The following is a 22,578-nucleotide window of genomic DNA, read 5'->3' on the forward strand; positions in this document are numbered from 1 at the left end:
CAAAATTCTCTGAGTCAAGCACCAGGTCACTGCTGACCAATGAGAGCAGGGCAACTCCTCATAGTTATGACCACATCCTGTGGAGTGTGGCATTAGTTTGTCCCAGAGTGCATCATCCTTCCAAATCCATAATGGCTGATTTTCCAGCAAGGAGGTAAGAGCTGGCTAAACACACCCCCTGGGATATCTCATTTCCATGGACCATCCTCGTACCATCTGCAAATACCTTTCTTAAGCCTAGTCCTGACTCTGGGTCACTACTGTCAAAGTGGACTAAAACCCAGGCCTCCCCGCTTGCCTTTGAAGAGCGTAGTTTACGACACCACCTCCTGGCCTGGCATTCCTATAGAACAGATCACTGCCCTCCCAGCAGCCTGGCTAATCCATTTAACTCTGACCAATCAGGGCAGGCCACTGAAATGCTGAATTTGGACTTACAAACAAGAAAGTCTCATAACTTATTGTATGTACACTTTAGGAGAAATTCAACAATAAAATATCGTTGGATTTACTACGACCATTCTGGGAAGTCTTTGAATGGTCCGGCTAGTCCTCTCCTATCAATATTTATTAATCAATCACTTCCTACCATGTTAGCCTATGGGCCATGGGGTTTGCAATGGGGAAAATGACTTGCACCACTTTTGTAGCACCAGGGCTTATAAAACCATATTTTATAAGTATTTCCCTAATTTCTACCGGGCCCCCACCCCCTGTGCAACTAGGGGAGACTTCAGGGGTCCTGAATCTGCAGAAATATTGCAGATCACCCTTACCCAATTCTTCCAGCATCAAAGTCGAATTTGAGCACCTCTTTAAGACAATGTGGGGAGTTAAAAGTAAAATTTCACTTTACCCAGGCTTCTAAAAACTCATTTTATAAGGGCGCTCCTTATAGATAACTGACCCCCCACCCCTGGGATACCTAGGGGTGACCCTGGGGGTCCCAAATATGCAAAAACATGGTAGTTCTGGCCACCAGTGCAGCTTTTAAACTGACCTCAGGCTTCAGCACTGCACACATGCTGGTGCAGAGAATCTGCTGGCCTCTAAACTGCCGTGCCCCAGGATACTGGAGACTTCTAGGTAGTTTCAATCCCCTGCCCTATTACATATTAGGGGCTTAGGTGGTAGGTCATGCCAACTACAGGGGTACCCCACCATACCAAAGTGTACCCTAGTGTATGTTGGGTGTCTTAACTGTGTTCTAATGTGTTCCTTTTGGCTTGGCCCTGGCCCTGGGCCTGGTTAAACAGAGCCCAGAGTCAGTTACCACCAGTTCCAGTCAGCAAAAAGTTGGGGGTGCCCAGGGCACATGATGACTTTGCAACAGCACACTGTTTGAAAGATTTTGCCTTTATGAGCCAGTCGTCCAGATAAGGGAAGACATGTATCTGTTGTCTTGTGAGATGTGCTGCTACCACTGCTAGGCACTTTGTGAATACTCTTGGTGCCGTTGTTACTCCGAATGGAGGTACTTTGAACTGATAATGTTGTCCTTCTAGTACAAACCTTAGATACTTTCTGTGAGCAGGATGTATGGGGATATGAAAATATGCGTCCTTTAGATCAATTGTTGTAAGGAAGTCGCCCTGTTGTAGCAGGGGAAGCACTTGTTGTAGAGTTATCATATGAAAATGATCTGATTGTAACGGTTGAGGGGTCTGAGGTCTAGGATTGGCCTCAGTGTCCCGTCTTTTTTGGGAATTAGAAAATACAGCGAGTAAACCCCCATTCCCTGTTCTTCTAAAGGAACTATTTGAATAGCATCCTTCTGAAGAAGTGATAACACTTCTTGTCGAAGCCTAGTCAGATGGTCTGTAGACATTGGACGTTGTCTCGGAGGTATGTTTGAAGGGGTTGCTGTCAGTTCCAGGCAGTAGCCATGTTGGATAATCTGTCTTACCCACTTGTCTGTTGTAATGGAGTTCCAGACAGGCAGGAACTGTGTTAATCTGCCCCCTACAGGAGTGGTATGCTGTGGGGGGAGCAGAGGGAAGTCATTGTTTGGTGGTAGAAGAGGATTGATTGTTGTTATTACCGCAACCTCTTCCTTTGTTATTGTTACCCCTATATCCTCCTCTAAAGTATCCCTTGTTGGAGGATGTGTGTGACTTGAAAGATGTCGTAGTGTCTGCTCCAGTCAGTTTGGAGCCTCCTCTGTAGGAGGAGCGACGAAAGGAGTCTCTATTGGGTGTAGACTGTAAAGCTCCCATAGACTTGGCAGTGTCGGTGTCTTTCTTCATTTTTTCCAGTATGGTGTCTACTTCAGGACCAAATAATTGGTTTTGATTAAAAGACTGGTTTAAAATTGTAGTTTGCACTTCTTGTTTAAACCCTGAAATGCGTAGCCACGCATGTCTCCTAAGTAGGACACCGGTATTTACGGCTCTAGATGCTGTCAGCGGCATCTAGTGCACATTTTATTGAGGCATTGGATATTAACTTGCCTTCTTGAATCAGGTCAGTTGCTTGATCTTTGTACTGATCTGGCAGATGTTCAAGTAGTTTTTCTAATTGATCATAATGAGCCCTATCATAACGAGAAAGTAGGTCTTGTGTATTTGCTACATGCCATATGTTTGCAGCTTGTGCAGCTACTCTTTTCCCTGATTCATCAATGACCTGTTATTCTTTATCAGGTGGGGGCGCCTCTCCAGAGGTCTGAGAATTCGCCCTCTTTCTCGCATTGGACACAACTAATGAATCTAGTGGTAGGTGTCCTTTAATATAGACTGGGTCTGCGGGTGCCGGTCTATATTTCTTTTCAATACTAGGGTTTAATATTCTTGTGCGTACAGGGTCTTTAAATACTTTTGGAGCATGCTTGATTACTCCCTTAATCATTGGAAGAATTTGAGCAGTCCGATGAGGGTGCTCAAAGGTATCTAGAAGAAAATCCTCTTCAATATCATCAGAATGCATAGGGACTCCGTGGTAAACAGCAGCTCTATTTAACAGATGACTAAAACGAATTAGGTCTTCTGGAGGGGAAGGCTTTGATGGGTATGAGAGCGGTTCTGGAATGTCAGGCATACTCTGTGGGTCATATATAGGTACATCTTTTGGGTTTGAATAATCCCATATATCCTCATCTATGTGATGAGCTAGGCTCTTTCTCGTCCTCCACTCCCTCTAAATTATATTCATCATCATTTTGCTGTGAGGAATGTGATGATAATGGAGAATGTTCAGGAGATATGTGAGGTGATATGTGAGGGGGTACAGGAGAAGGAGGAAGAAGAGGTGTAGGAGAGGAAGGGTGCATAGGAGATGTTGCACAGTCCTTCTTCTTTGCAGGCACCACAGGTGTGGGTGGTGTATCTGCTGGTCTCTTCTTTTGAGGTGTAGTACCCACACGTCCTGTCCTTGGGTCTATATACATCTTCTTTTGTTGAGGATCTGGTGTATAAAGTTCCTCCTCTTCTACAACCTTCCTGGGCTTAGATTTTTTCGGCTCCGGCGGAGGTTGTGGTCTTTCTTTAGCATTGGGAGGTGTTCTAACGCCCCGTGTCATAGTTTTCGGTGCCCAAGGTGTTGTTTTCGGCTTTATATGCATGTTCAAGGATTTGGGCACCTCGGAAGCAGGCTTTTTTGTCTTCGGCGCCGAAGATGTAGAAGTGGACGGCTTCGGAGCCGGTGCTTCTTTATGTTTCGGTGCCGGTACAATTTTTGACTTCGGTACCGAAGGGTCTTTTGGCTTCGGCGTCGAGGTGTCTTTATGTTTCGGTGCCGACGGGAGAGTTTTACTCGGTGTCGAGGCACTAGAAGGCTTTGTTGGTTTCTTCGGAGCCAGGCTCGATGGCGAGGCTGTCGAAGTGGATTTTTGGTCTCGACTGGGCCCCTTTTGCGGAGTGCTGACCTTTGCCTTCAGTTTGGGCAGAGTATGTGGTGCAGGGGCAGTAGTACTCACGCGCTGACCCAATGGAATGGAGTCATCTGAGTCGTCTACCTCTGATACGATCTGGAGATCAGGAGAGTCTTCTTTGGGAACGAGGGGAACCTTTTCGTCGAAGATATCTTCCGGTGCCTGGGCTGATCTTCTCAGCTCGTGTCGACGGGCCCTCCGATTCCAGATGGTTTTCTTCGATCGGAAGGACGCACAAGCTGTGCAGGTCGACTCGTCGTGTTACGGCGATAGAGGTTGCAGACCTCATGGTGATCGCTATGTGGGAATTTTGCTTGACATTTCGGGCATTTCTTGAACGAAGTTCTTTCCATGTGGTGTAGGCCGCACGGCGTCGATAGGCCTAACGGCCCACTTCAATGACGGGAATGGAAGTTATGTCGTCGAAAAGCCGTGTCTTCGATGTCGAAGGTAATTTCTTGAAGTTTGTGGAAGTTTTGCGCTTCGAAGTTGCTGAAAAGTCTTTCTCTGGCCGGAGCGGAGAAACTTTCATCCGAACCCAGTGGCGGAAAAAAGCAATCTAAGGATGGAGTCGATGCCCAAGCGCAGTATTGTCCAAGGGAGGAGTCACCTATCTCATGACTACAAAGACTTCTTCCAAGACAACAACAACCTGCAATCATCCGAGCCCAACACCAGGTGGCGGTCTAATGCGAAGGTGTACAATCTGCAGCTCATATGCCTTGAACATATTTTTTTGTTTTCATCGTAGTTTGATCACTGTATGTTGGATTTTTAGTGTTTTTGGTCTTGTTTTACACAGATAAATATTGGATACTTTTCTAAAGCTGGTGTGGTGTCCTTCTGTAGTGTTTTCACTGTATTCCTGTATGTTATGCGCAAATACTTTACACACTGCCTCTGAGATAAGCGCAATTGCTCGTGCCAAGCTACCCAGGAGGAGACCAGGGGTTATTTTAGACATGTAAACCCCTTATCCTGACTAGAGTGGTAGATTCTGCCTGGCTTAAGTGCATACCTTAGCCAACCAGAAAACCCATTTCTAACAGCAGTGCGAATCATGACCACTTTGTTGAGAATGTGAGCAAGGCCTTGAGTGTTAGCTGGATGGCTAAGAGCTTGAGGTAGTTGAATGTGGAGACCTGGGGTGTCCACAGACCCTGGTCATTGAGCTTGTGCAAGTGTGCACCACCCTCTACCCGGTAAGCAGAGCGTCTGTTGTGGTGGTCAACTACGAAAGGGTCGAGAAAGGGCCATCCCTGCCACAGGTTGCTTGTGTTCCACTGTAGAGAGTGCTGCGTGTGGCCCCAGATCAATACTAGATCTTTCACGTGACCTCCTTTAGTGAAAACAACTATGCTGCAAGACACTCTTGCAATGGGCGAATATGAAACCTGTTGTGAGGGACTATGGCAATGCAAGTCAGGAGGCACATGTCTGTCCTGACTGTTACCTGGTGATTTGGCTGAGAAAGAGGGAACAAGGCCTGAAAGGCCCAGGTCCCTGCTTGACTAGGGAAGCTATCCCTATGACTGAGTTGAGGATCACCCCTAAAATGGGTGTATTTGTTGGTGCTGGAAGTGGGATTTTGTGGCACGGATGGTGAACTCTAGCCCGTGAAGCAAGTCTATTGTAGCCTGGGTGTGAGCTAAGTACTGGTGCTGGGTTGCGCGCTTGATCAGTAAGTTGTCGAGGTAAGGCAAGATGTGGACTCTTGTTGTGCACTGGAGGTGTTTGGCCACGACTGCAGGACTCTTGGTGAACAGAAAATGTCTTTAGACGCTTCCTGAAAGCCAGATGGTTGGTTTCATGCCTGATGTTATCTGGGAGTTTGTTCCATCCCTTAGCTGCTTAGAAGCGGAGCTGGCGGCCGCCCATCCGGGCTAGCTTCACCCTAGGTACTACCAGCAAATTACGCTGGTTAGATCTCAGAGGTCTCACCAATTGATGGCGACGAAACAAGGGGCCGAGAATGGTAGGGCCGACATTATGGATGGACTTATGCGCCAAACACAAGGTTTTGAACATAATCCTCTCCTGAATTGGTAGCCAATGAAGCGACCTAAGTGAGGCCTTTGCTTCATTTAGGGACTTTCATGAGCAGGCGAGCTGCACAATTCTGCACAGATTGCAGAGTTTTTATAGGGCCTGCTGGGGCCCCCTATATATACAGCATTTGCATAGTCCAGCCGCGGCAGAATCAGCGACTGGACCAGCATGCGCCTGGCTTCAAATGGAAGAAGATCCAAAACTTTCTTGAGGACCCTCAACAATCCGTAACAAGTTGCGGCCACCTTCTTGGCTTGGTATTGGAATCCTAAAGAGGATTCCAGCCAGACCCCCAAGCTTTTTATTTGAGTCTTAGGCACTGGAGGAGGTCCCAGAAAATGTGGCCACCAGGGGTCCAGGTTGATAGGGGCTTTATATCCCAAGAGCATGATGTCCGTTTTGGCCCCATTTAGCTTTAGAAAAGAGGAGGTCATCCATTCCAGGACTTTGGTGAGACACGGGTCAGATTATTGATCCCTTGATCTAAAGCGTCGTCCCTCACCAGGGAGACGACCAGCTGCGTGTCATCGGCATAGGTGACAAGTTGAATTCCCCAGGGAAGCACCACCTTAGCCAAAGGTCCAAAAGGATGCACTTTGAACTAATCATACTGACCACTTACCGTGAACTGGAGTATCCGGCGGTGAGCAAAGTGAATCGGGATGTGAAAGCAGGGGCCCTTCAGGTGTACATTTTTCATGAAGTTGCCTTGCTGGAGCAGTGGTATGACATTCTGGAGTATGACGGGCGGGCAGGTTACAGGTCCCCTGGGGGTCAGACATCATAATCATCCCAGGGGTCATCTTGTGGATGGGGCTCAAAGGAATGGTCGTGAGGAGAGCCTGGATTATGGTACCCAAAACCAGAATGGGGTGATGTCTATATTTTGAGGGAGGCAGAGAGTGGATAAGTGGTAAAGGTGGGAGAGGGGGGGGTGGAAGTTCTAGTAAAGGGAAGGAGGAGACTGTAGTGGAGGTGGACTGGTCGCCTTGCTGTGTCTCTACAGAGTCATCAGCGCCATCTGAGGTGGAACATCTATGACTTCCTTGAAGATGAACTTGCACTTCAGAGAAATAGAGTCCTTAGGTTTCGTCGAGAGCCGAGCGAGAATTTAACATTGTTGTGGGTCAATATGGATTTGGTTTTGTCGAGTGCCTAGTTCTTGCAGCCACAAGGAGGATGGGTTGTTCCTGGACTTTGAAGCCAACATAAGTAGGGATCCAATGCACCAAGTGTTTTAACTCTGAGGGGATCTTGTGCGAAGTTGGCACCGAAAGCTTCGAAACTGAATCGTTTTTTGACACCAGTGATGAAAGCTTCGGGTCAGCATGACTACAGGATTTGCTTCAGCACCAGTGGTTGGCTCGGTGCCAGGTACGGAGAGTGCTGTTGGTGCCAAACGTGGCCTTAAGGCAGTAGTGGACCGTAAGTCTGATGGCTGGCTTCAGGGATCGATCCCCGACCCCCTAGAGGCTGGTGCTAGCCCTCTGCTCGATGCCCGGTGGTGGATGAGACAGTCTGGTTATACTCCCAGCAGACATCTTCGAGGTAAGCCTCAGCATCGGAGGTGGAGTCCTCACATAAGTAGAAGTGAGCCTCCTCAGCGGATGTTTCTGGCTGGGGGTTGCCTTCGACGTCTTGTTCCCCGGATGAATGAATGAATGAATGAATGAATAAATGAATCAATGAATGAATGAATGAATACTTTCTTATAGAGCGCATGGCTACCCTCAAGCATCCCAGCGCTGTAAGACAAGAGGACGTGAACAAGACATTATTGAAACAAAAATGTCTTTAGACGCTTCCTGAAAGCCAGATGGTTGGTTTCATGCCTGATGTTATCTGGGAGTTTGTTCCATCCCTTAGCTGCTTAGAAGCAGAGCTGGCGGCCGCCCATCCGGGCTAGCTTCACCCTAGGTACTACCAGCAAATTACGCTGGTTAGATCTCAGAGGTCTCACCAATTGATGGCGACGAAACAAGGGGCCGAGAATGGTAGGGCCGACATTATGGATGGACTTATGCGCCAAACACAAGGTTTTGAACATAATCCTCTCCTGAATTGGTAGCCAATGAAGCGACCTAAGTGAGGCCTTTGCTTCGTTTAGGGACTTTCATGAGCAGGCGAGCTGCACAATTCTGCACAGATTGCAGAGTTTTTATAGGGCCTGCTGGGGCCCCCTATATATTAAGCATTTGCATAGTCCAGCCGCGGCAGAATCAGCGACTGGACCAGCACGCGCCTGGCTTCAAATGGAAGATCCAAAACTTTCTTGAGGACCCTCAACAATCCGTAACAAGTTGCGGCCACCTTCTTGGCTTGGTATTGGAATCCTAAAGAGGAGTCCAGCCAGACCCCCAAGCTTTTTATTTGAGTCTTAGGCACTGGAGGAGGTCCCAGAAAATGTGGCCACCAGGGGTCCAGGTTGATAGGGGCTTTATATCCCAAGAGCATGATGTCCGTTTTGGCCCCATTTAGCTTTAGAAAAGAGGAGGTCATCCATTCCAGGACTTTGGTGAGACACGGGTCAGATTATTGATCCCTTGATCTAAAGCGTCGTCCCTCACCAGGGAGACGACCAGCTGCGTGTCATCGGCATAGGTGACAAGTTGAATTCCCCAGGGAAGCACCACCTTAGCCAAAGGTCTCATGTAGATGTTAAACATGGTAGGGCTGAGTGATGATACCTGGGGAACGCTGTGATTCAATTGCAGCTGGCCCGATGATACCTCTTCCTCAAAGACGGAGAGACATCTGTCAGATAGAAAGGAATGGAGCCATTTAAGGGCCAATCCGGAAACCCCTGCAAGACGTAGCCGGTGCAGCAAAAGGGAATGATTCACATTGTCGAAGGCTGCGCTGAGGTCCAACAGGACCACCGCAGCGCAGCCGACCGCATCCACAATGCCCCTTGCAGCCTCCACCACCGCCACCAGAGCCGTCTCCGTTCCTTGCTTAGCTCTAAACCCTGTCTGGGTAGGATGTAGTGCACCCGCGGTCTCAACAAAAGAAGACAGGACCTGATTCAAGTGTTTTATCAGCTATTTTGCCGAGACCCGGTAACAGCGAGATGGGCCTGTAATTAGCCAGGTCTTCAGGGTCGAAACTAGATTTTTTTAGTAGGGCCCTGACTTTTGCCATCTTCCAGTTGGGGGGCACTACTCCGGATGCCAGAGTCGCGTTAATGACCTGCATTACCACCGGGCAGACCGTCCCCGATACCTGTTTGAGAACCGCCGGAGGCGCAGCATCCAGAGGGGAGCCCGATTTCAGGTTGTTGAGGAGACTTTCCACGGTTGCCAGATCTAGTGGCGGGAAGGCTTTAAGACCTCAAGACAAGTCTGGAGCTACCTCCTCAAACATCCAGTTTTCGCTCTCCAACCTATCTGTAATATGTGCAGTTGGCGCAAAGTTGGAGTATATGTTAGAGACTTTGGCAGCGAAAAAAGCGGCTAGGTCCTCACAGCGTTTCTGTGGGTTAGAAGCGGGCCTAGTGGCCATAGGGGTGGCGACCAAAGTTCGAAAAAGTTTAAAAATTTCTCTGGGGGCATTAGCTGCTTCCGTGATTTTACCCTGATAGTATGCGGCTTGAGTAGATTTTAATAATTTTTTGTAGGATCTCAAAGATGATTTGTATTCACTTTTCGCGGCAGGGGCAAAGTCCTTTCTCCACTTCCTTTCCGCCCGTTTGCAAAGTTGTTTATGCTCCTTGAGTTCCCCAGAGCACCACGGTTGTTTATTAGGGCCCTCCCGATGCTGAACCGCTTTTTTGGGGAGGGTGGCGTCTAAGGTGGAATTGAGCCACATGTCAAAGGCTTTGTTAGCTACCACTGGGTCACCATGGGGGATCGGCGGACACCTCTTCAGGGCCGCCTCCCAATCCTCTACCGGTAGTCTCGACCATATTCTACTGACTTTCTTTGAAAGGGTAACCCTGTAGTTCTGTATTGAGGGGGACCACACAAAAGAAAGTAAGGTGTGGTCTGACCAAGGAACAAAGCTAGGCTGACCACAAACGATGTTCTCAAGATTGGTAAAGAAGTGATCTAGTAGGTGACCAGCTACATGAGTGGAGCAGGGCACAATTTGTTCCAAATGCACTACTCCCAGGGTATCCAGCAGACACTGCGATGAAGCGGCGTCGGCTTGATCAAGGTGAATATTGAGGTCGCCCAAGATGGAAAAATTAGAGGCACTACTGATGAAAAGAGAGATTTTGTCCAGAAGGTTGTTACAGAAATCATGATAATCACCCGGTGGTCTATATACCAAGATCCCTGAAAAAGTACAAGTGGGCGAAAAGGATATAGAAAAACCAAGACTTTCGCAATCTACAAATGGACTCTCAGAGGTTCTACACACAAAGGTGTTTTTATAAATAATTGCCACACCTCCTCCTCGCCCTGTCTTACGATCCTGCCTAACAATAGAATAGTTGGGCGGGAGCGCCTGGACTATATCCGGGTCAGATGCATCGTTCAGCCAGGTCTCAGTTAAAAAAAAGTATATCTAAATCTCGTTCCTCTAGGAGCAGATGAATTTCCACTGCATGCCTCGGGAGAGATCGGCAATTTAGTAGGGCGAAAGTGAAGGAGTTACTTTTGCCACTCACTAGCTTTATGGGCTTGCAGTATGGGCAGAGGGACATTACCTCCTCTGGTAGTGTCTCCTTAGGACAACTAACCTTAACGTCTCCTCTGAGTGCCCTAAGCTGTACCCCACTATAGCAGAGGGTTTTAGGAGATAAGGGTTCCATTGTTATAGCCCCAAGCCACGTCCTAGCCCGGCCTGGCACGGACGGGCACAGACGGGCTTTCCTTAGGCGCTCCTTTGGCGCGGTAAGGCGCGTCCGCTAACGCGTACGCTGCGCGTAGGAGGACCGTCTCAATATATGTGCTTTAGTGCGGCGGGTCCAGCCCTACCTCCTAACAACTAGCGCGGCAACCTGGTCCTCCCCCAAGATGGCCACTCTGGTGAATCGGCCCCTCTAGGTCCCGCTCAACATAAAGCCCAAATCGGCTAAGGGAACACTGTATGAGGTCCCAGGAACAGCGCAGCAGGAGGTGAGTCTGCTCGCTCACTCGTGGGGAAAGGTGTCTGATGAAATGAACAATTTAAATTTTATTAAAAGTGCAGGCAAATAACACATTTAAAATATTTAAAAACAGCAGCAAGCTAGCTCCCGGCTTCCGCCTCAGGAGCAATGAACGTCCCTAGGTCAAGAGATCTGGAGTGCCGTCACTTTTTCTGTGCCCCATGGATGCCGACACAAGTCGTCAATCTCAATGATAATGGATGTTTTTCTTGCTTTGAAAGACGAGGCAGGCTTCACAGAAGGTGTTGCGATTCGGAGACAGACACAGATTACACACCTTGGGTAAGTCTTTTCATGGATACTTTGCACAACACTTTGGGCAGTTTTGAAATGGAGTTCTTTGCATCACTCACAAGACATTCTTGTGGTCAAAACTGCCTGGAAACTACCCCGGATGATGCCCCAAGCCGGGTGTCGAAGATATCTCAAATGTTTAACAGGACAGAACACGACGATTCGAGATTAGAGCGGAAACCCAATGAATACACAATACTGAAGACTGGAGAGGATCCAAACTGACTTGAAGACACCACCATGAGGTGTCAACCAGTGCTCGCTGAAGTACGTCTGACCCCGACAGAGGGTATAAAAACAATCGGACAATGGAGCTGATGCCCATGCGTGTTGTCACTAACAGGAGTCACCACTATATTCGTAACTCAAGAGACCTCTCTGCAAAAAAATAAGTTCCACACGCCAAGCTCAACACTATGGCAGGAGTATGCATAGCATTTGTATCTACAGCTATTCATGCTACAAACAAAATATTTCCCAACATAGAGGTATAGTGGACTGATGTCCCTAGCAGGCAACACCCCACACTTTTTAAGGTATTCACATGGTATGGTAAATTGCAACCTGCTTAATTGATATTCATTAGGCAGGTTGTTTTGTGACCCTATGTGAAAGCACAATTTGCAAAGAGATCTATTAGCATTTAGGCCACACCACCACATTGCAGTTTCACACTCATTTGCAACGTTATTGTGCAAATCGCAGATCCTTGTTTACAGATGGGTTTTTGTACTTGGGCTCTCAGTTGCTACAAAGAGATTTATTTTGAGTTATGCATAATGAATTAAGCCTTGCTAAAATGGAACCTCTTAGGTATTTTAGATCACTCTACACTTTTTTTGGGGAGGTTAAAAGGATACGAGTATAGTAACTTTCCATGTAATTACATGCATGGACTTTGCAAAATCCTGCTACAGTGTCAGGTAGTGGTCCAAAGGCAATTTTTATTTTAAGTAGATGGTTTTCATTTTATCTCCATTTTACATCTGTGGCTTCATAGTTCTCACTGCCACCCTCCAATTTACATTTTTTAGGGATCTTTATGAGACATTTTGCATTAAAGAAGTAAACACTAAACACACACCACGTACTTTTTGTTTAACGGCAGCATGCTAACACAGAGCAGGCTTTTACAATCCCACTAGCTTTAGTGACAAGGCAATGACAGTATATGCTGGAAGAATTGTCAGGGAACACAAAAACCACTCTTCCTTCCCTCTGTCTTGTCTCTTTCAATTCACGATGCTCCGTCCATCACAAAACTCTTTGTCTCTACAAATATATATATGTAAGAATTCTTCCCCTTTCATCTTGTTTTCCCTTTCTAAACCCACTGCCTGTCGCTTCTTAAGGGATAAGTATCAAGCAGATATTCAAAAACAGGCAGAACTTCGATATTAAGTAAAAAGTTTCAACCAACCTGTTTTATATACTCGATGAGACTTGAGACGCAACCAATTTCAAATCTAATATTCCTCAGGGGCTCAAGCCACTTGCCCAGCTCTAGAAGAAATATAAAAACATTCCTTGATGCAAAACAATTATCCAAACACCATTTATTATCATCTACATATGTTGGTGTGTTCAGTCAAGAAAGGCATTCAAGGAAAGCTTCTCAAACATATTCAACCATAAAGAATTGTTTACAAAGAATAATCCTATTCCATTGAAAGTGCCAAGAATTTAAGAATGTACATGCCGGAGTTTCAGTCAATCAGTAAATCTATAGTACTGCTTAAATAAGTGAGACAGAAATAGGGAGCTACAGGCTACATTCATTTATGGTTGAATTTGATTGTAAATCCGATTTAGCTTAACTGTATGGTTTGCAATTTCTGTTAAAAACAAGTAGAATAAAGCCATGTCAATCTTACAACTGCTGGAAAGCTTGTTTGGCCCCCTTAATGACAAGTCAGAGCAGAAAAGTAAATTTACGGGTGAGAAGGAGAAAGGCACAGTACATAATGCAAAAGTTTATAAAACATTGCAGAGATAGTGTTATATTTACATTGTACAACTGGCTGCTAATGCCAACTGGATGAGCTAGTGGTGTGAAAATGTGCTAATTGCCATCTAGAATAGGATTCTTCAGGGAACTTTTCAATGTTTGGAGGCAGGTGGGGATCCAATCCAAGAAAGACTATGTTCCAGTACATGAGTAGGATGATGGGAAAGAGCCGATTGTAGAAGCTGCAAGTGCAAGGTGGATGGTGTGACAGTGCAGTGCTGGGTAAAGTAGTTGAGTGTACCGATAACGGCATTGATACTGACAGACTTCAAATTGGCAGGAAGTGGGAGGTGGAGTGGTCCATGAATGGAATGTAAGGAATTTTTCAAAAAGGTTAAGAACCGAACCATTGAGACTGGTAAAAGGAGGTGAAATGGGTTGGGGTGGTTTGTGTGAGAAGAACAGACGATGTGGGAGGGATGTGTCCTGAGGAAAGCTAACGAGAAATTTGCTGGAAGTGTCTAATATGTTCATAAGTAGGGTAGTGATTCGTATTTCCTTTTTTTAATTAAGCAAAATAAAATGTGGACAAGTCCAGTGACACTGAGAAAGTGACAGCGAACAAAATCCTGAGGAAGTGAATCCTGCAAGACAAGAGTCTGGAATCAACCTTTTTCCTCTCTTGTTGATGTAGCACACCACACGTGTATTGTTCTTTCAGAAAATAACACTACACTGAAGAGAGGAAGGTGACAAGTGTCAAAAGGATTACAAGTTGCTGTAGGATGTTTATAACAGCAGCCTTTTTTCCTACATAAGCTCCATCAAAAATATCTTTAAAGTGAGCACTCAGGCCCTGCAAGGACACATCTGTGACAGTGATAACCAGCAGCCAATATAGTCTAAAGGGTTAACCCGCCAGGAGTTTATCTGCATATACACAACAAAGCAGGTCTTTGTAAACCTTGCTCAGAATCAATATTTGATCACAGAGTTGCTCACTGAACTGTTTATATTGTGATTTACGGCACAATTGAATACATCTAATTCTCAATCAACCTTGATGGATAAGGATGATGATAAATGCCATCAGCACGAGAAGGTGTTACTTGACAATGGCCTGCAGAGTTGTATCTGAAACACCATCCTCCGATACCACAAGTTCTCTCCAGTGGCATACGTATTTTCACTACTGTTGTGCCAAAATAGCACCAATGGATTGCAGGCACTAGGTTGGTTGTCTGGGATGAGTTCTCCAAATTCAGTGAAAAGCTGAGGCCCAAACAGTTGGCATATGGAAAAACAGTGGTCGACAAGCAAAGCCTGACCTGCCATTAAACCTTCTAGGTTTATATGTGAAATCTCTGCCTCTGAAGGTGTGTCACATACTACCATGACCATGGTGACCGCCCTTGATACTCAGGCAAATCTGAATACAAGGACAGTGAACCTAAGGTACTTGATACATTTTATGTGAAAAACACATGTTGGGGATCGAAGGCAACCAGAAAGTCCTGCACAACCAATATAGGTAAAACGTAAGCCAATATCACCATTTTTAATGATCTCTTCTTCAGCAGTTCAACAATCTCAGGTCCAAGATCAGTCAAGGTTCCAGCCTCTCTTGGTGACTACAAATTAACTTGAGTAATGACACGTTTAACTTGCTGTGGGCCACTCTACCAACAGCTAACTTCCGCAACAAAGAAAGAATCACTGTAATCCAGAGGTTTGTGAGGGGTGTCAGGGGAAGGGAATCAGCGAAATGTAAAGCATCACTCAGATTTTATATCCAGACCACTAACTGATTTACCATTTACCTTTAACAGAAAGCTTCAAGCGCAGCACAACCAACACTGGAATGTTCTTAACATGGGAGACTATTCCATGGCGCCTGCGAGTAGATGTGGTGCCACTGAGCTCTAACATACCATTGTTGCCATACCCCTAGCATATTTATGGCAATAGGCAAAACTATCTGATCCCCCTCACATCTTAATTGACTGGAGGGCACACAGTATCCTAAATATGTCCCATGCGACATGCTCCATTGACTGTTGTTTTCACTTTGATGGCGGTATCCAATGAGCCAAAGATTGAGCCTGTCCCCTGTGAACCCTGCATACATGTTGTTGTACATTAATGTATGAAGAACTGTACACTGCATTTTGATACATACATGATTATAATTGCTGCTGTCATGATAATCAAAAATGTCAATAAAGAACAATTTATAAAAAAAAAAAGAAAACATGGGAGACTATGCCTTTTAAATGTGTTGGTGTGGAAACAGGGAAAAAAGCAGATGTGATGATATTGTGTCTCACTGTTCAAGACTGTGTATAGATGTCACTATTTATGTACTAATGTATTAGCCCGGGTGGAGATTAAATTAAAACAAATTACATTTGTGTAATTTCAGGAATTTAGTGTTACACTTATCAAAATTATACCACTACTAGCAGCCCGTCCCGATGTTGTCCGGGTATGAATTGCTGCCGCCCAGTAGTATATTGTTTTGTAGGATTTCGTTTTGTTAGCATTTCTTATCTGTGACAGGCCTGTGAAACGCTCCGATTCACAGTGCACTGCTGATGCACTTAAGAGTGCACGTTCAGTAGTGTGTGAACTCGAGTTTCCCTACTTTATTTTTCCTTGCAATATTATATAGCGCGAACTCGACAACATGGCATGAGCACAATTTACATTACAGAAGAACACATTCATTTGTGGTAGGCACGGGGAGACAAAGCGATTTGCCTGGAATCACAGGATGTTGAGCTGATGCAGAGATTCGAACGTAGCTCCCCAGCTCTAAAGTTCGCAATTCTAGAACTTGTGGCGGGAGGTGTGTCTAAAAGTGTATGTCGGTGCTGGCCATCAATGAGAGAGAACTGTGCATTTTTAAACTGGGTGGTGAAAAAATAGGAGTATGTTGCTGGAGATGTGAGCCGCCGTGCCACCAATGTACTTACCGAGGGAGGGTAAACACCCATTATTCCGCAACTTTCTTTCCGCATACCATCACTCCGCTTACTTTCATTACGAAAGTACCATGACTCCACAATTCATTACATTTTATATGCTTTTACCACGCATACATTTACAACAATATTTGTTGTAAATGCATGAATGGTAAAAGCATGTTTTTTTTAATGTTTCGATAAGGTAAGTATGGGTATAGGGATATATGTTTTGGCGTACTGAGGTATATGTTTTGGGGTGTTTGGGTATTTTAAGGGTACAGATATAGTTTTGGGTTATGGGGTACAGGGGTAGTTTTAGGGTTTAGGGAAAGGTATGGGTTTTGGGGTACAGGGGTATTTTTAAGGTTCAGGGCTAGGTTTGGGTTTTGCGGTATAGGGGTATTTTTAGGGTTCAGGGGTAGGTTTGGGTTTTGGGGTACAGGGGTATTTTAAGGGTTCAGGGCTAGGTTTGGGTTTTGAGGTACAGGGTTTTTTAGGGTTCAGGGCTAGGTTTGGATTTTGGGGTACAGTGGTATTTTAGGGTTCAGGGGTAGGTTTGGGTTTGGGGTACAGATTTATTTTTAGGGTTCAGGGCTAGGTTTGGGTTTTGGGGTACAGGGGTATTTTTAGGGTTAAGGGGTAGGTTTGTGTTTTGGGGTACAGGGGTATTTTAAGGGTTCAGGGGTAGGTTTGGGTTTTGGGGTACAGGGGTATTTTAGGGTTCAGGGGTAGGTTTGGGTTCTGGGGTACAGTGGTATTTTCAGGGTTCAGGGCTGGGTTTGGGTTTTGGGGTACAGGGGTATTTTTAGGGTTCAGGGGTAGGTTTGGGTTTTGAGGTACAGGGGTATTTATAGGGTTCAGGGATAGGTTTGGGTTTTGGGGTACAGGGGTATTTTTAGGATTTAGGGATAGGTTTGGGTTTTGGGGTACAGGGTATATTTATAGGGTTAAGATGGGTTAGTGTGTAAGGGTGTTGGGGTATTTTAAGGAGTAAGGGTGGGTTATGATTATGTGGGTGCAGGGGTATTTAAAGGGAACAGGTTGAGATTAGCACACGATATGAGACATGGCATGAAGGGCGGAAAGTACCACACGCCCCCAGCGTTTGTCATGCCCCCAGCACACGCCCACAGCACAGCGCAGACACGCCCACAAGGGACTACTTTGCTGGCACGGTTCTTTTACCTTTTAAATGTATATGGTGGGCGCCTGCATAGCATATGTCCTTCTGCTGCAACAGCCCTTTCCAACGCTGTATTGGGTGTTGTGATTGGTGCTGTGGTTCCTGAGATTACCCGCCTCAAAGGTTTGGTCTCTCTCTTTATTATATTAGTATGGATATGGATGGATGCTACGTCATATAATTAGATTCTGTTTGCAGCAACATTTTACTACAAGCATGTGGAAATATGGGCCAGAACAAGAGCAGCTCCTGCTTGCCCCATTAACATTTTTCATGCAATTTTTATCATAAATCAAAATGTATTCTCAATTCATACATGGACAAGAGGGCATATTCAGTGCTACAACATGGCACGGAATGGTGGATTTGAATTTCACCTCATTGCACGTAATTTCCGAGAATCTTGCCACACATTTGCATAATTATGTGAATTACATGTAGTTTGCACACACCCTATTTTGCATATATATTTTTACGCAGTAAATATACATGTATGCATATATGTATGTAGGGTATTTGAACACAGCAATCCTAACTATAGAGCAACAGAGTGCAGAACAAAGGCAGGAGCCCATAGTTCGGGTTCAGAAGCATTTACAATGAAGCAAGATGTTCATAGGCATATCATGTGGAAGTGTGATGGGCCTTCAGCACATTTCCTGTATTACAGAAGTTTATAGCACACCTTCATATTGGATATCAACATAGTGAGTACTGAGTGGAACTTTCAGTCCTATTGAAGAAGCCTAGATGCTTCGGAACATGTTGACTTTATAGGAATATCCGCACATTGTAAGTAGGACATCTGTGCATCACCCTTTGAACAGGTCCAGCCTCGACGACCTATTAAAGTTTATTAAGTCCATGAGGCCAGGTCCTTTTTAATCCACTTTTCTCATATTCACTCCAGACTCCAGACCCTTCCGCTCACTACCCGAACACAACACATAGTACTGTAAGAACAGTGCTCCCGCGTAGTCGCAGGTCGTAGAACGCCCCGGGGCGGCAAGACCCCTATGATGAAGCATGACACCAAGGGCCCTTTTGGGGTGTGAGGGGTATTTAAGCAAACACTGTGCATCCATTCCGGGATGAGAAACACACTTCCCTAAACACAGTAAACATTTAATTTATTAAAAAAAAAACCTTTATGGTGGATCTCTTTGATTTGACTACAGAGTATTAGAGGAGGACTTATCCACTCCGAGTGTCCGTATATGACACTACCTCTTCACTCCCTAATTTTGATATTTAAAGTATAGAGGGATGCCTGTTCGGGCAGCATAGTATTTTATGCAGCATTTTCCGCTCAACATGATGAAAGTACTGGAGGCTGCGGATGTTGTGGTGGTAGCCATTGCATAAAAATGTAAGACAACTGTAACCTTTGAGTTTATATTCCTGATAGAAATTTCTCGGGATCAAGCCCAACCCTAACGAAAGAGCTGAACCTTTGCTATGCATAAATTTTTTTAAATGCATGCCTTCTCGCCAAACATGTCAAAGGGCAAAGTAAGTGCATATCCACTACCCCAAGCTGCATGTCTCCAAAGTATTCAAATGCAAACACCCTTGAATGACGGCTGATGACCACTCCAGTAGCCAAATGTTCAATGAACGGGCTACTATTAACTGATGTCTAAATTGAATCAAAGAAGCGAACATTTCCTTTTGGAAACTTGAGAGAATAGCCAAAGAAGGTGTTCAGGTAAGTTAAGTGCAGCCACATTTAGTCATATCACAAAAACTGTGGGATCATGTGGGGAAAATACAGAAAAAATTGGTAGATCGCAGTGGAACCATGCCAGACACAAAGCCTTTCTGCCCATTTTGTCAATCTTCCTAGAGTCTCAATGTGAAGGAGACAGATGCAAAGCATTGGGCTTTGCCTTTTCTTAACAGGCGTGTACCTGCCACTGGGATTGGCAGAAATGACAATATCACCCAGTTCTATTCCTTCAGCCTACACTATAAGTAGGCTGTTTAAAAATGTTATCTTGGGTGTCTGTGTGGTTTACTATAAATATGAAAATACGGTGTTATCCTTCCTTCTACGCATCCCTGAGGTTCGGAAAAATCAAAGCTTAGTTTCTGATGTCCTCTAGCATTACTCACAGCTCATCGAACTGGACAGCTTAGGCTGAATTTCTTGTTCTTTACAGATTTCTTTGTCATGTATGTGTTATCGGTTTGCTGGTATTTTTAAAACCTTAAAGCTGTGATAGTTGATTTTTGACATGTGCTATTAATCTGATTAACTCTTTATATTGCATGCTGACATTTTTTAAACATTTTTCTTGGAATCCTGTTACGTATAAGATCCAGTAAAACTTTGCCAGTAGGAATGCCTCTATAGATTTTTTGATTTCATCATCTGGGATTTGTGGCCAGGGTTAGGAGACTGGTTCTTTGATAGTTTGTCAAAATACCTTATGAGACATCATTAAGCTTCTGGTATGTGTACCAGTCTGGCATATATGTGCTGCTTTGTAGGTAAGCAAGAGTTGCATAGGTCCAGTATGCAAGGCAGAACATTTGAGTGTGAAAATTATTTGGACAAGATGGATTCAAAAGTAAGAGTCTGCCTGGCACTGAGCTTGGTTTACACAATTGCTATTGGTCTCAAAGGTTCTAGTTCATAATTTTCATTCCTGGTGAGGGCTGCTTGGCCGTGCTACTGGTTTATCTCTGTATGGTTGGACCAAGCACTGTACTAATTAGGTACTGTTATATCAGGGCATGGTTCTTTCAGTTCAGTAAGGACTATTTTGAATCTGCCCTGGCGCTGTGAATTTCCCCTAAGGGTTAGTGTTTTAGTCTGACAAATTAGGTATCAGTTAGATACGCTTGTCTCATCCCCACGATGGTCTCCTCGGTTCACATGTTTATTTCTGCTCTTGGCAGTCAAATACTCTTTTGGCTTTCAAAATATAACCCCACCCCTGCCCCCCTTGTAAAGTTGCTTTGCCATTCTACTAGTGGGCACTGATATCTAGTACAACATACCTATGAGTATAACACCAAAACAGTGTGCTGGCATCTACCTTCATGCACTAGAAATCTTCTCAACTTATCACGTTCATCAATGTACTGAAGAGCCATTCCCTCTTCACTCATTAATACCACTCTCTCAAATACATGCCTCTGCTCTCACTCCTAAGACTTGCAATAAAATGTTCTCCATCACTACAATATTAAAGTCACTCCTTAAATATTTAGGTCATCATTATGAGATTCCCTTTAATTCCTACAGGCATGATAAAAATTATGAAATCCAAAGGTAGTCCGAGATGTACAAAGTTTCACCTAGCCATTTTGGCTACAAAATTTGTAATTAGCAAGATAAGTGGACTTGAAAATACAGGCTTCCCCAGTAATTCAGAGGTCCCATAATTCCACCCGAGATCCCCATTGACTCCACCCTCTGGAGTTACAACTTTCCATGGGAATCGATTACTCGTCGGGTGGAGAACTTGATGGCCCAAAAACAGGGAATTCCGAATCCAACGCTTCGTATGTTGTTAACAACTATTCTACTTTTGTGGAGAGCTTTCCACAAGATTTACACCTACAACTAAATAATATACTGAGGACTACTGCACTATTGGACTTCTACTGTATTCCCTTCTTTCTCAGTCTTTCACAATTCACAAAGCTCGCCACCTGACTGCTAACCAAGCAAGCCTCAAAGCCACGCCAAGATGGCTCCTTTAGGTTGAGATCTATATGCTGAGGGAAAAGATTAGGCTTAAAGGTGGGCCAAGGTCTCTTTGCCAACACTCATGAGAAGACCTTCTTGGAAGAGCATGGGCCTGGGACCTTGACTTCGATAGCATCATGGCCCTAGGCTCTGTTCTCTGGATACACCACGCTGATGTAGGAGTGGGTCTTTCTCTTAAAGTCAGATGCTCACTTTCATTCAATTTGTATTCGGTCAGAGGACTCCCAATCAGTAGCTAAACAGGAGCCATTAGTTCATCAGTATTCTGCCTGATCTACCCAGAATCTTAATCACCCAATGAAAAAGCGCAGTTAGCATTTTTAAAGGAACCATTAGATCTTTAAAACCAGAGGGGTGTTGAAGTGAGTCCAAACCAAGATAAACTATATTTGAGATTGGTGATTCACAATTGATAGGTTATCTTTTAGAGTGGCAGAGGGAACAGCATGAACAAGTGGAAGGGGCTGATAAATCAGCCTATCCAAGGTAGTGTTCCTTAAATAGCAAAGTTGTCAGTTTCTTCCTGAATTGCAGGAACATTGGTGCTGGATGGATGTCGGGGTGGGTTTTTGTTCCAGATCCTGGGACGTAGGCTTCTTGCTGCGTTTGTCTCTACTCTGGCAATACCTGATCGTCTTGTCTGGTGTGGACCTCCAGATATCAGTATGTGAGCTAAGTAGAACAGAGTAGAGGATAGATCTTGTAATGTGAAGATGATCCAGGCTTGAAGGGGAGCTAGTGTCGATCTAACAGCACGAGGGTGATGTGATTGGAATTCTTCAGCCCCTCGTTGAGCCATGCCATTGTACAAAAGATGTATTTAAAAGGACCAAGGCAGCCCTTTTACAGGGAGCCAACGGCTTTACCTGTTAATCTGAAGCCTTTTCCTGGAAGTTTTTTTGCAGGGAAAAGAGTTGGAAACATGCTGTTGTGATGTTCTTCATAATTTTTTCTTTGAGTGAGAATTATTAGTAGAAGGTGAATTTGAGGGAATTAGCACATTCCTTAAGTTGGGGTGTGGAGCCCATTAGGTTTAAGATCAAGAGCTATGATGGAATCACAGAATAATCTGCATTGTTGGCAAACAAGAGGAATGTAGTCTTTGCGTGATTTTAGCATTATGTAGTTTGTTAAAATCTACATTTGGATGAGTCATGGTATGCACTGAGTCTCTATATGTTGCTGGTTGAGGAGATTTGGGATAGAGTTCCATATCAAGGTGGAAAATGATGAGTGACAGTATGAAGCCCTGGGGCATTCGGGAGGTGACAGTGAGAGTCCAGGTTCTGGTAGTTACTAATTGGATGAGTTACTGTCAGCTGGTATGGGAGGATGTAAACCACTGTAGGATTATGCCAGTGAAGACAAATGCAAGTTTCAGGGTGTGGATCAACACTAGAAAGTCGATGGTGTTGAAAGCTGTGGAGAGGTCAAGCGAGACAAAGAGGCAAGAG

The 22,578-nt window shown here is 44.9% G+C and overlaps 1 protein-coding gene across 2 annotated transcripts in view; it reads right to left on the reverse strand.

Annotated features, from left to right (window-relative positions):
• Positions 1-22,578, reverse strand: part of VIRMA (vir like m6A methyltransferase associated) — an 811,754-nt gene that overhangs the window by 549,323 nt on the left and 239,853 nt on the right. For both annotated transcript variants that reach the window (XM_086966010.1, XM_086966009.1), the window contains exon 12: positions 12,727-12,809. In XM_086966010.1, coding sequence (XP_086822136.1) covers positions 12,727-12,809 — 83 coding nt within the window. The remainder of the gene's footprint in view (positions 1-12,726; positions 12,810-22,578) is intronic.

This window comes from Lissotriton vulgaris, chromosome 4_1, assembly GCF_964263255.1.
Source record: "Lissotriton vulgaris chromosome 4_1, aLisVul1.2, whole genome shotgun sequence".
Taxonomy (NCBI): Eukaryota; Metazoa; Chordata; class Amphibia; order Caudata; family Salamandridae; genus Lissotriton; species Lissotriton vulgaris.